The 16,315-nt window shown below is 43.5% G+C and overlaps 1 protein-coding gene across 1 annotated transcript in view; it reads left to right on the plus strand.

Moving 5' to 3' along the window:
- LOC122540084 (mucin5.7) overlaps nt 1-16,315 on the plus strand; it is an 86,578-nt gene that overhangs the window by 21,718 nt on the left and 48,545 nt on the right. Inside the window, exons 9-12 of the mRNA XM_087980180.1 lie at nt 10,079-10,253; nt 10,361-10,458; nt 12,281-12,455; nt 12,563-12,660. Coding sequence (XP_087836306.1) covers nt 10,079-10,253; nt 10,361-10,458; nt 12,281-12,455; nt 12,563-12,660 — 546 coding nt within the window. The remainder of the gene's footprint in view (nt 1-10,078; nt 10,254-10,360; nt 10,459-12,280; nt 12,456-12,562; nt 12,661-16,315) is intronic.

The raw sequence follows: 16,315 nt of genomic DNA on the forward strand, positions 1-16,315 counted from the left end.
GAATTGGCCATGCTAAATTGCCCATAGTGTTAGGTTAAAGGGGTAAATGTAGGGGTATGGGTGGGTTGCGCTTCGGCGGGTCAGTGTGGACTTGTTGGGCTGAAGGGCCTGTTTCCACACTGTAAGTAATCTAATCTAATCTAATCCTTCCTGAATGTGATGACCTGAACTCAATACTCTAAGTGTGGCCTAACCAAAGTCATACGACATCTTCTACTCAACTCCCCAACAAAATAGACAAGCATGCCATATGCCTTCTTTATCACCCTATCTACTTGCATGGCTACTTTCATGGAGCTAGGAAGTTGAACCACAAGATCCTTCTGTACACGAGTGCTGTTCAAGGCCCTGCCATTAACTGTATAGTTTCTTTCGCATTTCCTCTCTCAAAGTACAGCACCTCACATTTACCCAGATTAAATGCCATATTTCTGATCATATCTGGAACTGATCTATATCCTGCTGTATTCTTTGACAACCTTCGACATTTTACACAACTTCACCATTCTTTGTATCGTCTGCAAATTTGTTAATCCACCTGTCTATATTTTCATTGAAGTCATTTGTATATATCACAAACAACAGAAGTCCCAGTATGGATCCCTGTGGAACACCATGAGTCATGAGCCTCCAGCCAGAAAAACAACCTTCTACCACTGGTCTCTGCCTTCTATGGGCAAGGGATTCTGAATCCATCTGGTCACCTCACTGTGGATCCCATTCATCTTCTGGATAAGCCTACCATGAAGGACCTCGTCAAAAGGTTCACTAATATCCATGTAGCCAACATCCATTGCTCTACCCTCATTGATCGACTTTGTCACCTCCTCAAAAAAATCCAATCTAATTAGTAAGACATGGCCTGCCCACATAAAGCCATACTGACTGTCCCTAATTAGGCCATACTTTTCTAAATGCATGTAAATTCTGTCCCTAAGAATTCTCTCCAATAGCTTCCTAACCACTGATTTACAGTTTCCTGATTTATCCCTATTTCCCTTCTTGAACAGAGGAACAACATTATTCATCAGTCCTCCAGGACCTTTCCACTGACGAACAAGGATACAAAGATTTTGTATCCTCTCCTCTCTTGCCTCTCTTGCCTCATTAAACAGCAACTATTCATAATTCTAACCCCTTCCCCCTCCCCACCTTTCTCTTAACTGCTTATTATCTGCCTCCAATGCTATAACAATATACTGTTCCAATAAAACACTTATTTAAATTGCATCAACTTCATTTCAAAACCAGACAGCAGATTCCGTCTGCGGTGTCTTTCTTCTGTACAGAACATAGAACATTACTGTGCAGTACAGGTCCTTCAGCCCTCGATGTTGCGCCAACCTATGAAACCAATCTAAAGCCCATCAAACCTACACTATCCCATTATCATCCATATGTTTATCCAATGACTATTCAAATGCCCTTAAAGTTGGTGAGTCTACTACTGTTTCAGGCAAGGCATTCCAATACTCTCTGAGTAAAGAAACTACGTCTGACACCTGTCCTATATCTATCATCCCTCAATTTAAAGCTATGTCCCCTCATGCTAGCCATCACCATCCAAGGAAAAGGGCTCTCACTGCCCAACCTATCTAACCCTCTGATCATTTTGTATGTCTCTATTAAGTCACCTATCAACTTTCTTCTCTGTAACAAAAACAGCCTCAAGTGCCTCAGTCTTTCCTCATAAGACCTTCCCTCCATACCAGGCAAAAGCCTGGTAAATCTCCTCTGCACCCTTTCCACCACTTCCACATCATTCCCGCAATGCGGCAACTAGAACTGTACGCAATACTCCAAGTGTGACCGCACCAGAGTTTTGTACAGCTGCAACATGACCTCATGGCTCCGAAACGCAATCCCTCTTCCAATAAAAGCTAACGTACCTTGTATGCCTTCTTAACAACCCTATCAACTGGGTGGCAAATTTCAGAGATCCATGTACATGGACACCAAGATCTCTCCGCTCATCCACACTACCAAGAATCACCATTAGCCCAGTACTCTGTATTCCTGTTACTCCTTCCAAAGTGAATCACCTCACACTTTTCCAGATTAAACTCCATTTGCCACCTCTGCAGCTTATCTGTAGCCTACAACATCCTTTCGCATGACCTTAGTGTCATCTGCAAATTTACTAACCCGTCCTTTTAATCCAGGCCATTTATAAAAACAAGAAACTGCAGTGGTCCCAAAACAGATCTTTGCGGTACCCCACTAATAACTGAACTCCAGGACAAACATTTTTCATCAACCACCTTCTGTCGTCTTTCAGCTCGTCAATTACTGATCCAAACCGCTAAATCACCCTCAATCCCATGCCTCTGTATTTTCTGCAGTAGCCTACAGTGGAGAACCTTATCAAATGCTTTACTGAACTCCATGTAGAAGGGCTTATGCCCGAAATGTCGATTCTCCTGTTTCCTGGATGCTGCCTGACCTGCTGCGCTTTTCCAGCAACACATTTTCAGCTCCATGTACACCACATCAACCGCCTTACCCTCATCTACCTGTTTGGTCACCTTCTCAATGAAGGTTTATGAGGCATGACCTACCCTTCTCAAAATCATGTTGACTATTAATCAAATTATTCATTTTGAGATGATTATAAATCCTATCTCTTATAATCCTTTCCAACACTTTACCCACAACTGCAGTAAGGCTCAATGGTCTATAATTACCAGATTGTCTCTACTCCACTTCCTAAACAAGAGGACAACATTTGCTATTCCAGTAGACAATGAAGATATAAAAATCAAAGCTTCTGCATTCTCATCCATGGCTTTCCAGAGAATCCTGGGATAAATCCCATCTGGCCCTGGCGATGCATCTATTTTCACACTTTCCAGAATTGCTGTCACCTCTTCCTTGTGAATCTCAATCCTGACAGGTCTAATAGCCTGTATCTCAGTATTGTCCCCAACAACATCTTTTTCCACTGTGAATACTGATGAAAAATATTTATTTAGCACCTCTCCTATCTCCTCAGACTCTACACACAACTTCCCACTACTGGCTCTAATCTTACTCTCGTCATTCTTTTATTTCTGACAGACGTATAGACACTTAAGGTCTTCCTTGATCCTACCTGCTAAAGACTTCTCATATCGCCTTCTGGCTCTTCTTAGCTCTCTCTTTAGGTCTTTCCTGGCTAACTTGTAACTCTCAAATGCCCTAACTGAGCCTTCACATCTCATCCTAACATAAGCCTTGTTTTTCCTCTTGACAAGAGATTCAACATCTTTAGTAAACCATGGTTCCCTCACTCAACCATTTCCTCCCTGCCTGACGGTTACATACTTACCAAGGACACGCAGTAGCTGTTCCATGAATAAGGTCCACTTTTAATTGTGGCCATGCCCTGCAGTTTCCTAAATTTTGTCTTATTGCCTTTCCCCCAGCTGTAACTCTTGCCCTGCAGTATAGACTTATCCATTTCCATTTCTAAAGTAAATGTAACTGAATAGCGGTCACTATTATCAAAGTGCTCACTTATCTCCAAATCTAATCCTTAGCCAGGTTCATTACACAGTACCAAATCCAATGTGGCCTCGCGCCTTGTTGGCCTCTCTACATACTGTGTCAGGAAACCATTCTGCACATATTGGACAAAAACTGACTCATCAAAAGTACTCAAGCTGTAGTGTTTCTCGTCAATAGTTGGAAAATTGAAGTCCACCGTAACAACTCCCCCGTCACTTTCACTCCGATACAGAATCATCTTTGCAATCCTTTCCTCTACGTTGCTGGAACTTTGTGGAGGGCTATAGAAAACTCCCAACAGGTTGAACTCTCCTTTCCTGTTTCTAACATCAGCCCACACTACCTCAGCAGACGAGTCCTCATTAAAAGTCCTTTCTGCCACTGTAATACTGTCCTTGACTAACAATGCCTCCCTCTCTTTTACCACCTTCCCTGTTCTTACTGAAACAGCTAAACCTCGGAATCTGCAACAACCATTCCTGTACCTGCTCTGTCCATGTCTCTGAAATGGTCACAACATCGAAGTCCCAGGTACCAACCTATGCTGCAAGTTCACCCACCTTATTCCAGATGCTCCTGGCGTTGAAGTAGATACACTTCAAACCACTTCCCTGCCTGCTGGTACACTCTTGCGACCTTGAAACCTTATTTCTGATCTCACTGCTCTCAACCTCCTGTACACTGGAAGTACAATTCCAGTTCCCGTCCCCCTGCTGAATTAATTTAAACCCTCCCAAAAAGCATTAGCTAATCCCCTCCGGCAACCCCCAAGATATTGGTAGTCCTCTGGTTCAGATGTGGACCATCCCATTTGTAGAGGTCCCACCTACCCCAGAATGAGATCCAATTATCCAGGTATCTGAAGCCCTCTCTCCTGCACCATTCCTGTAGCCACGTGTTCAACTGCTCTCTCCCCCTATTCCTTGCCTCATCAGCACGTGGCACAACTAACAATTCTGTTTGTTCCAGCTCTAAGCTTCGACCCTAGTTCCCTGAATTTATGTCTTATATCCACCTCCCTTTTCCTACCTGTGTCATTGACGCTGATGTGGACCACAACTTCTGGCTAAAGATCTCCCTGGGTCATCATCTTTATTTTTAGTGTGAAGGTCTTTCATATGAAAAGTACCTTTTATACCCCCAACATTGGATTGTCTCATTGGTTTGATTTTGGCAAAACAATAAATTCAATCTTGATTGGGTTTTAGTATCTTGGAGCATAACTTGGACTGATTGATTAAATTTGAATTGTGGTCAAAACAGCAACCAACTCAGGTATCTGTTTCACGGCCAAATGTTACATATTTTCAATTTTTCACTACACTCTGGGACTGTTAATTCGTCAAATGACAGGTGCTTCTTAAGCTCTCAATGCAAAACAGCATTCACTCTTTCTTAAAGGTGCAGTACACACCTTCAACTTCATAATTGTACTATCAGGCTCTGGGGATGTATCCATCTTAATGCTCTTCAAGAGACCAAACACCAATATTTTCTTGATCTCAAAATGCTTGAGCATGCTCCACACAAATCTCAATATCCTCCCTATCCTTCTCCTGGGTGAATGCCAATACAAAGTACTGATTTAAGATCTTGCCCACATCCTCTGCCTCCAAGCACAAGTTCCCTCCTTTATTGTGGAGTGGTCCTACCTTCTCCATAGTCATCTTCTTATTTTTAATTCATGTACAGAATGGGATTCTCTTTAACCCTACCTGTCAAGGTCATGGCCCATTTTGCTCTCCCAATACTCGCTTGAGTTTGTTCCTGCTTTCCTTATATTCCTCATGGACCCTGTCCCAATTTTAGATTCATCAGCCTTATGTGTGCTTCTTTTCTCCTTTTGACTCAATTCACAACTGTCTTTGTTATCTGAAAGTCCCTTAACTCGCCATCCTTATCCTTTGTCCTTACTGGAACATGCCGTTTTCCCAACATTGACTGGGATTCACTTAACGTTAGAGGTTTAGATGGCACAGAGTTTGTAAGAAGCATCCAGGAGGATTTTAAAGAGCAGTATGTAAATAGTTCAACTTGGGAAGGGGCCGAACTGGACTTGATGTTGGGGAATGGGCCCGGCCAGATGGTTCAAGTTTCCGTAGGCATTACTTTGGGAATAGGAATTACAGTTCTGCAATTCTGTAATTTTTAGAAAACTCGTGGACAAAGATGAGAGTCATCCTAAAGGAAGAGTGCTAAATTGGGGGAAGACCAACTGTAGCAAAATTCGGCAGGAGCTGGGGAATGTGGTTTGGGAGCAGCTGTTTGAGGGTAAATCCACATTTGATCTGTGGGAGGCTTTTAAAGTGAGGTTGGGTAGAGTGCAGGACAGACATGTCCCTGTGAAAATTAGGGATAGAAATGGCAAGATTAGGGAACCATGGGTGACAGGTGAAATCTTGAGACAAGTTAAGAGGAAAAAGGAAGCATATGTAAGGTCTAGGTGACTGAAAACAGACGACGCTTTGAAAGAATATCGAGACAGTAGAACCAATCTGAAACGAGGAATTAAAAGGACTAAAAGGGGTCTTGAAATATCTTTAGCGAACAGGGTTAAGGAAAATCCCAAAGCCTTTTATTTGTATGTATGGAACAAGAGGGTAATAAGAGAAAGGGTTGGCCCACTCAAGGACAAAGGAGGGAAATATGCATGGAGTCAGAGAAAATGGATGAGATCCTTAATGAGTACTTTGTGTTGTTATTCACCAGGGAGAGGGACATGACAGATGTTGAGGTTAGGGATAGATGTTTGATTACTCTAGGTCAAGTCAGTATAAACAGGGAGCAAGTGTTGGGTATTCTAAAAGGCATTAAAGTGGACAAGTCCCCAGGTCCAGATGGGACATATCCCAGGTTGCTGAGGGACGTGAGACAGGAATAACTGGGGCCTTAATAGATATTTTTGCAGCATCCTTGAACATGGGTGAGGTCCGGAGAACTGGAGAATTGCTAATGTTGTCCCCTTGTTTTGGAAGGGTAGCAAGGATTATCCAAGTAATTATAGACCGGTGAGCCTGACGTCAATGGTAGGGAAGCTGCTGGAGAAAATACTTAAGGATAGGATGTATTTGCATTTGGAAGAAAATGGGCATGGTTTTGTGCAGGGAAAGTCATGTCTACCGACTTAATAGAAGTCTTTGAGGAAGTGACAAAGTTGATTGACGAGTGAAGGGTTGTCAATGTCATACACATGGACTTCAGTAAGGCATTTGTTATGGTTCCCCATGGTAGACTGATGGAGAAAGTGAAGTCGCTTGGGGTCCAGGTTGTACTAGCTAGATGGATAGAGAACTGGTTGGACAACAGGAGACAGAGAGTAGTAGTGGAAAGGAGTTACTCAAAATAGAGAATTGTGACCAGTGGTGTTCCACAGGGATGCCTGCTGGGTCATCTGTTGTATGTGATATATATAAATGATCTGGAGGAAGGTATAGGTGATCTGATTAACAAGTTTGCAGATGACACTAAGATTGGTGGAGTGGCAGAAAGTGAAGGGGACTGTCAGAGAATGCAGCAGAATATTGATAGATTATAGAGCGGAGAAATGGCAGATGGAGTTCAATCCAGGCAAATACGCGGTGACGCATTTTGGAAGATCTATGTCTAGAGCAAACTGTACAGTAGATGGAAAAGCCCTGGAGAAAATTGATGTATAGAGAGATCTGGGTGTTCAAGTACATTGTTCACTGAAGGTGACAACACAGGTCAATGGAGTGGTCAAGAAGGAACACAGCATGCTTTCCTTCATTGTACAGGCTATTGAGTACAAGAGTTGGCAGGTCATGTCAAGTTGTAAAGGACTTTGTTTTAGCCACATTTGGAATACTGCGTACAGTTCTGGTTGCCACATTACCAGAAAGATGTGGATGCTTTGAAGAGAGTGCAGAGGAGGTTCACCAGGATGTTGCCTGATATGGAGGGTGCTAGCTGTGAAGAGATGTTGAGTAGATTAGGATTATTTTCATTTGAAAGACAAAGGTTGAGGGGGGACCTTATAAAGGTCTACAAAATCATGAGAGGTATACACAGGGTGGATAGCAAGAAGCTTTTTTTCCCAGAGTGAGGGACTCAATTACTGGGGGTCATGAGCTCAAGGCGAGAGGGGAAAAGTTTAAGGGAGATATGCGTGGAAAGTTCTTAACGCAGAGGGTGGTGAGTGCTTTGAACGGGCTGCCAGCAGAGGTGGCACGTACGATGGCATCATTTAATATGTATCTAGATAGATACATGAATGGGCAGGGAGCAAAGGAACACAAATCCTCAGAAAATAGGTGACAGGTTTAAATAGAGGATCTGGATTGGCACAGGATTGAAGGGCCGAAGGGCCTCTCCCTATGCTGTAATTTTCCTTGCTCTTTGTTGTATGCCAGTCCTGAACTCTGATCAGCAAGTCTTAAAATTAATCCCATGTGTCAAATGTAGACTTCCCCAATAACAGCTCCTCCCAATTAACACTCCCTAGCCCCTGCCAAATACTGATGTAATTTCCCTTCCCAGTTTAGTACCTTCCCGCAAGGTCCTGACTTATCCTTCCTTGTAGCAATCATAAAACCTAAGGAGTTGTGATCACTGTTTCCAAAATGGTCTCTCACTGAAAGGTCAGTCAGCTGGGCAGGCACATTTGATTTGACTTAATTGATTTGATTTATTGCCATCACATGTACCTAAGTACAGAGAAATATTTTGTTTTGCAAGCCGTATATGCAGATCATAGCAAGCAAGGGCATACAAATCATGGGCTGCTTAGACAAAGCGAGGCTTACAAGCTTATGGCTGCACAGGAGGTGGACAAAGCAAGGTCAATATTAGCAAGATTAACATCATTTCAAGTTAGAGAGATCCATTCAGCAGTCTAATGGCAGCCGGCAAGAAACTGTTAGCCATATAAGATCCGGTATGACCCTTTCCTGTAGTTGATCTATCCACCTACAGTTTCAAGAAAACCACTTGGATGCACTTAACAAATTCTGACCTGTTTCAAACTCTAACTGTAAGGGAGGCTCAGTCAACATTGGGGAAATTAAAGTCATCCACTATGACAACCCTGTTTTTATTGCAACTTTCCATAATCTGCCCACATATTTCTTCCTTGGTGGCTGTTAGGGGGCCTATAATATAATCCTATCAGAGTGTTTGCACCCATCATACTTTTTAACTCTACCCATAATGCCTTAATGGATGAGACCTTCAGTATGTCCTCGCTGAGTGCAGATATGACATTCTCCGGATTAATAAAGCAACTCCTCCACCTCTTTTGTATTCCTCTCTGTCTCATCTAAAACAATGAAACCCTGGAACCTTGAGCCACTCCTGTTCCTCTCTCAACCAAGTTTCTGTAATTGCCACAATATCATATTCCCATGATCCAGATTGTAAGCTCATCTGCCCTATATTTAATACCCCTTGCATTGAAATTAACATACTTCAGCCCATTAGTACCATCATGTACATTTACTTATCTCTGCCTGCCCTCCGTATCTATCTTACTGTTCCTGACATCCATCTTCTCCTCAATCCCTTGCTGACCTGCTACTCTGGTTCCTGCCCCCTGTCACTCTAACTTAAACCCTCCTGAATAGCACTAGCAAGCTTTCCTGTGAGGATATTTGTTCCCCTCAGGTTTAGGTGCAACCTGGCCCTCTTGTAGAGTTCACCTCTGACTCAGAAGAAGTCCCAATGATTCAAGAACCTGAAACTCTGCCACCCCGTGCCAGCTCTTTAGCCATGCATTCATCTGTCCCATCTTTCTATTCCTTGTTTCACTAGCACATAGACCTGATAGTAACCCAGAGATTGCTACACTCGAGGTCCTGCTTTTCAGTTATTACATAATAAAAGTGTCCCCAAACTATAACCCCCTCCAGGATTCCATCCTTATTGAGACTTTCTACTCTGGACAGTCAGCCATTTCACCAAATATTAGATATTGGCCATGGCGAAATCCATGATCTACACCCAGTCCTACTGCAGTGCAGAACAGCGTCCTACATCCCCGCTGCAGTACCTCTGGTAGACAACCCTTGCTGTGATACCGCTGATAATGGAGAGCTAAGCCAATTATCCACCAGCTGTCTTAGGCAGGACCTAAGGACCAGAGGACCAGAAGTTCTTTCTCAAGTGCATTCACAGCAAGTTGATCATTAATGGTTGTGAAGTAGCCATCTGGAGCAGTGTTGGCATACATGGATGAACTATGTAGTTGGGTGGTTGAGGGTACAGATGTGACTACATAACTCATTGTGACCACTTTCAGTTGGATTCCAGCAACTACCACCTGCCCATTGATAAATGGATCTTATTTTGATTCATGTTGGTTTAGTATTAACAATAGACCTTAAAAAGTTGCTGAGGAAGGCTGGAAGGGGTAAATTGAGATATTATCCAGGGTTGACAGAGTGAAAAATAATGGATATTTAAGACTCTGAATTTTCTTTGGCCTCATTAGTTAAAACCAATTATTATTCTGTACAATTTGTAAGCAGATAATCAGCAGGGTGCAATGTTACTGTTTCAGTTCTGTCCTCATTGGACAAGATCCTTTCATCACATTTTTAAAACTATTGCTCACAATTTTGTTTGTTGCATTAATTAGGCAGCTGCAAAACTGAGTGGTTTGATCGTGATAATCCATCAGGAAATGGTGATTATGAAGATCTTGTGAATCTGCAAAAAGAATATCCCGCTCAAATCTGCAGTAAGCCGACTGCCTGTGAAGTGGAGACGACATCAGGAGTTCCAGCCTCCGAAACTGGAGACAATATCCCTGAGTAAATATCAATTTCTGTCACCGATTTTGATGTTGTCACTTTATTTCAAATAGCATAAACTGTTTTGAAAATTACTTTGTCACATCGTCTCTTTCCACATTAAATAGGTGTAGTGTTTCTAGTGGATTTGCCTGTGTGAATGCAGAGCAGGATAATAGGAGCTGTGAGGATTACAGAATACGATTCACCTGCCCTGAGTCGTTTTGTAAGTACTGACCACCTGTAAAAGTTAAGTTTTTTTTTAGATTAGATTACTTACAGTGTGGAAACAGGCCCTTCGGCCCAACAAGTCCACACCGCCCCGCCGAAGCGCAACCCACCCATACCCCTACCCCTACATTTACCCTAACCTAACACTACGGGCAATTTAGCATGGCCAATTCACCTGACCTGCACATCTTTTGGATTGTGGGAGGAAACCGGACCACCCGGAGGAAACCCACGCAGACACGGGGAGAATGTGCAAACTCCACACAGTCAGTCGCCTGAGGCGGGAATTGAACCCGGGTCTCTGGCGCTGTGAGGCAGCAGTGCTAACCACTGTGCCATCGTGCCGCCCAGTTATTTATATTTCCTGACTACTTTTCTGTAAATTCTGTAATGCTGCTTTGATAAGTTTTTAAATTATGTCCTCCTGAGTATGTCATCTCTGAGTGCAGATGTGACATTCTCTCTGATTAGTAATGCAACTCCTCCACCTCTTTTCTGTTCCTCTCTATCTCATATAAAACAATGAAACCCTGGAGCCTTGAGCAGCCAGTCCTGTCCCCCTTTCAACCATGTTTCTGCAATTGCCATAATGTCATATTCCCATGATTCAGGCTCTAAGATCATCTGCCCGACCTATAATACTCCTTGCATTGAAATAAACATACTTCAGCCGATTAGTACCTTCACATTCATTTACCTGTCTCTGCCTGCCCTACTTTTCTCATTTACTGTTCCTAACATCCATCTTCCCCTCAATCCCTCCACTAGCTGACCTGCCACTTTAGTTCCTGCCCCCTGCCGCTGTAGTTTAAACCATCCTGAATAGTACGAGCAAGCCTCCCTGCGAGGGTGTCGGTTCCCCTCAAGTTTAGATGCAACCATCCTTCTTGAATAGATCACCTCTGCCCCAGAATAAGTACTAATGATCCAAGAGCTGAAACTCTGCCACCCCTGTGTCAGCTGTTTAGCCATGCATTCATCTGTCTCATCTTTCTACTCCTTGCCTCACTAGCATGTGGACCTGATAATAACCCAGAGATTGCTACACTCAAGGTCCTGCTTTTCAGTTATTACATAATAAAAGTGTCCCCAAACTATAGCCCCTGCGGGATTCCATCCTCATTGAGACTTTCTACTCTGGACAGTCAGCCACTTCAACAATTTTGTCATACTGGCCCTGGTGAAATCCGTGATCTACACCCAGTCCTACTGCAGTGCAGAACAGCTACTTACATCCCCGCTGCAGTACTACTGGTAGACAGCCCTTCCCGTGATGCCGCTGATAATGGAGAGCCAAGCCAATTGTCAATCAGCTGTCTTAGGCAGGACTTCCTACTGAGGGCCAGAAGTTCTTCCCCAAGTGCATTCACAGCAAGTTGACCATTGATGGTTGTGAAGTAGCCATCTGGAACTGTGCTGGCCTATATAGATTAGCTATGTAGTTGGGTAGTTGAGGGTACAATCATGACTACATAGCTCAGTGTGACCACTTTCAGTTGGATTCCAGCAATTACCACCTGCCCATTGACAAATGGATCTTATTTTGATTCATGTTGGTTTTGTATTAACAATAGACCTTAAAAAGGAGCTGAGAAAGGCTGGAAGGGGACAAGTAAGGTGGATCTATGTGGATATTATATACTCTGAATTTTCTTTGGCCATATTAGTTAAAACCAATTATTCTGTGCAATTTGTGGGCAGGTAATCAGCAGGACCCAATGTTAATGCTTCAGTTCTGCACTCATTGGACAAGATCCTTCAATCATACTTTTAAAACTATTGCTCAGAGGGTGCATTTCGTTTGTTGCATTAATTAGGCAGCTGCAAAACTGAGTGGTTTGATCGTGATAATCCATCAGGAAATGGTGATTATGAAGATCTTGTGAATCTGCAAAAAGAATATCCCGCTCAAATCTGCAGTAAGCCGACTGCCTGTGAAGTGGAGACGACATCAGGAGTTCCAGCCTCCGAAACTGGAGACAATATCCCTGAGTAAATATCAATTCCTGTCACCGATGTTGATGTTGTCACTTTATTTCAAATAGCATAAACTGTTTTGAAAATTACTTTGTCACATTGTCTGTTTCCACATTAAACAGGTGTAGTGTTTCTAGTGGATTTGCCTGTGTGAATGCAGAGCAGGATAATAGAAGCTGTGAAGATTACAGAATACGATTTACCTGCCCTGAGTCTTTTTGTAAGTACTGACCACCTGTAAAAGTTAAGTTATTGATATTTCCTGACTACTTTTCTGCAAATTATATAATGCTGCTTTGCTAAGTTTTTAAATTAAAAGCTGACGATACTCCGTTACTGGGGGTTATAACAGAATAATGCATAAAAGACCTACAATGCAATAAGACGCCAACATTCAAAGGACCGATATGACTATTATCCTGTCATTACAAAAGGTATAGAATATTAGCCAGCCGCTTACATTCAGGGACAACAGCTGACTTAGCACAGTCTTCTATTAAGACACTTGTGAATAATTTCAATGAGAGCGTTCTAAACCTCAGATTTTAAGTTCCACAAGATCTGTTAAATAATGTAGATGTGCCTTTTGAATTCTGCAAAAACAACTGTTGCATTGCCTTTATCACTTCTTCTTTGCAGGAGAAGGACAGAAGGGTGCTCAAGATGCTAATCACGCTGTCCCAGACTTAGAAAACATAGTCCCTTTAAGGCGTCAATTAGAGCAATATTGTCTTTCTGTGTGAAAGAGGTAATTTATGAAGATCTCATCCTCCAAAGACAAGAAAGGAGGAGGCTGCAAGGGGTGTTCTTGTGGGAGGAGGGGGAAGAGCGAGAGAAAGAACAGGTTTCGGAGGGGGTAAGGGGGAAGCTGAAAAAGAGAGCAGCTTTGGGTATGTGTAATAACATTAGTCTTCAGGAGATGTGTTCAGATGATATCTTCTTTGTATAGCTGTATCTATCAGTAATTTTGAAAAAAAAAATTTGGTTATTGACTCTGCCTTATATAAATCTTGTATGATCTTGTATAAATTCAAGTACTGTGGTGCCTAAGAAATGAATGCTTTCCCTGTGCATTGTGGCTTTAGTCACAATGGGGCATTGATAATTGGGGATACTGATAAACTCTTATCATTCTGCTTCTGTGCAAGTCCAAATATCTTCATGTCAACTCAAATGTACAGAGTATATATTAGGGCAAGCTAGCAAGGAATATAAAAACAGACAATAGGAGCTTCTTTAAATCTGTAAAAAATGAAGAAAGAGGTCAAAGTGAACATAGGCCCCTTAGAAAAAGAGTCTGGGGAGATGGTAATAGGGAACAAGGAAATGGCAGAGGAGTTAAAGTTATTTTTATATCAATCTTTATGGTGGAAGGTGCTTTGAATATCCCATTAATGCTAAACAGTACAGGAGCGCAATTAAGTACCATCATCATCATTAAAGAAGTAGAATTAGAAAAACGAATCTGAGTCTAAAGGTAGATAAATCCCTTAACACTGATGACTTGCATCCTAGGATCCTAAAAGAGGCAGTAACAGAGGTAATGAATGCATTGGTTGTAATTTTCCAAAAATCGTTGGATTCTGGAGAACATAGAACATAGAAAAATACAGCGCAGTACAGGCCCTTTGGCCCTCGATGTTGCGCCGATCCAATCCCACCTAACCTATACTAGCCCACTATCCTCCATATGCCTATCCAATGCCCGTTTAAATGCCCATAAAGAGGGAGAGTCCACCACTGCTACTGGCAGGGCATTCCATGAACTCATGACTCGCTGAGTAAAGAATCTACCCCGAACATCTGTCCTATACCTACCACCCCTTAATTTAAAGCTAAGAAGTACAAAAGGATTGGAAAAATGCTAATGTGACAACCCTGTTCAAGAATGGAAAAAAGCAAAAAGTGGGTAACTGTAGGCCAATTAGCCTAACATCTCTTGTTAGGAAAGTATTGGAATCAATTACTCAAGAAGTAATAGCAGAACACATGGAAAATCATAATCTGATCAAGCAGAGTCAGCATGGCTTCATTAAAGGGAAATCAGTCTGAACCAGAATGGATAGTAGAAGCAATATTTGCACTTCCAGAAGGCATTCGACAAGATACCTCACAAAAAGTTTATTTCATAAGATTAAGGCCTATGGTGATGAAGGTTTTATATTGGCGTGGATAAGGAATTGGCCAATGCACATGAAACAGCAAGTAGGGATAAGGATTCTTTTTCAGGTTGGCTACCTATAACTAATGGCTCCCCTTGGGGTCAGTGCTGGGACTGCAATTGTTCACAATGTATCTTAATGACTTGAAGGAAGGAAGCAAATGTATCGTAGCCAAATTTGTAGATGACACAAAAATAGATGCAAAGCAAAAGTAAATGGACAAAAAGTTGGCAAATGCAGTATAATACCAGAAAGGTTTGGAAAGAAGAGCAGAACAGGGGCGGCACGGTGGCACAATGGTTAGCACTGCTGCCTCACAGCACCAGAGACCTGGGTTCAATTCCCGCCTCAGGTGACTGTCTGTGTGGAATTTGCACGTTCTCCCCGTGTCTGCATGGGTTTCCTCCGGGTGCTCCGGTTTCCTCCCACAATCCAAAAATGTGCAGGTCAGGTGAATTGGCCATGCTAAACTGCCCGTAGTGTTAGATGAAGGGATAAATGTAGGAGTGTGGGTTGGTGTGGACTTGTTGGGCCAAAAGGCCTGTTTCCACACTGTAAGTAATCTAATCTAGAATATTATTTAAATGTGGAAAAGCTGCAAAAAGCAATACAAAGGGGCTTGGCAATATTTGAGCACACAATACATGAACATAGCACACAGGTGCAGCAGGTAATCAGGGAGACTGTTGGCCCTTTTTCAAGGGGTTGGAGTTTAAAACTAGGGAAGTTTTACTACAACTGTACAAGGTGCTGGTGAGACCACATCTGCAGCACTTGAGCAGTTTTGGTGTCCTTATTTAAGAGCTGATATTATTTCAGTTGAGTTCAGAGAAGGTTCAGTGGGAAGATCGCCAGTATGGAGGGATCGCCAGTATGTCACCACGTCTAACCCCGCCCCCACGTCGATCTCCGTCACGTCTAACCCCGTCCCCACGCCGATCTCCGTCACCACGCCCAACTCCGCCCCCACGCCAATCTCCGTCCCTGCCCCCACGCCTAACCCCGCCCCCACTCCCAGCTCCAGCCCCACACCAGGTCCGAGCTCCTAGCCCTGCCGTGTTTTCACTATCCCTCCAGTACTACCCCTCTCTGAGGATGAAAGATCAGTCCTCAGCAGAGGCCTCACCTTCATTCCCCTACGCTCTCGGATCAACGAGTTCAACACGCAGCGTGACATCGAACAATTCTTTCGCCGCCTTCGCCTCCGCGCCTACTTCTTCAACCAAGACTCTCGCCCACCCTCTGACGACCCCTTCTCCCACCTCCAACACACCCCATCCACCTGGACACCCCTCTTACCCGCCCTCGATATAGCCAACGGCCACCGCGACATTAACCGCCTCAACTTCTCCACCCCTCTGACCCACTCCAACCTCTCACCCTCAGAACGTGCAGCCCTCCACTCCCTCCGTTCCAACCCCAACCTCACTATCAAACCAGCAGGCAAGGGAGGCGCGGTAGTAGTTTGGCGCACCGACCTTTACACCACTGAAGCTAAACGCCAGCTCGCGGACACCTCCTCCTACTGCCCCCTTGACCATGACCCCACCTCCCACCACCAAACCATCATCTCCCAGACCATCCAGAACCTCATCACCTCAGGGGATCTCCCATCCACCGCCTCCAACCTCATAGTCCCACAACCCCGCACCGCCCGTTTCTACCTCCTGCCCAAAATCCACAAACCTGACTGTCCCGGCGACCCATTGTCTC

This window comes from Chiloscyllium plagiosum, unplaced genomic scaffold, assembly GCF_037043375.1.
Source record: "Chiloscyllium plagiosum isolate Xiang-an unplaced genomic scaffold, Cpla_swu_hap1 HiC_scaffold_37, whole genome shotgun sequence".
Taxonomy (NCBI): Eukaryota; Metazoa; Chordata; class Chondrichthyes; order Orectolobiformes; family Hemiscylliidae; genus Chiloscyllium; species Chiloscyllium plagiosum.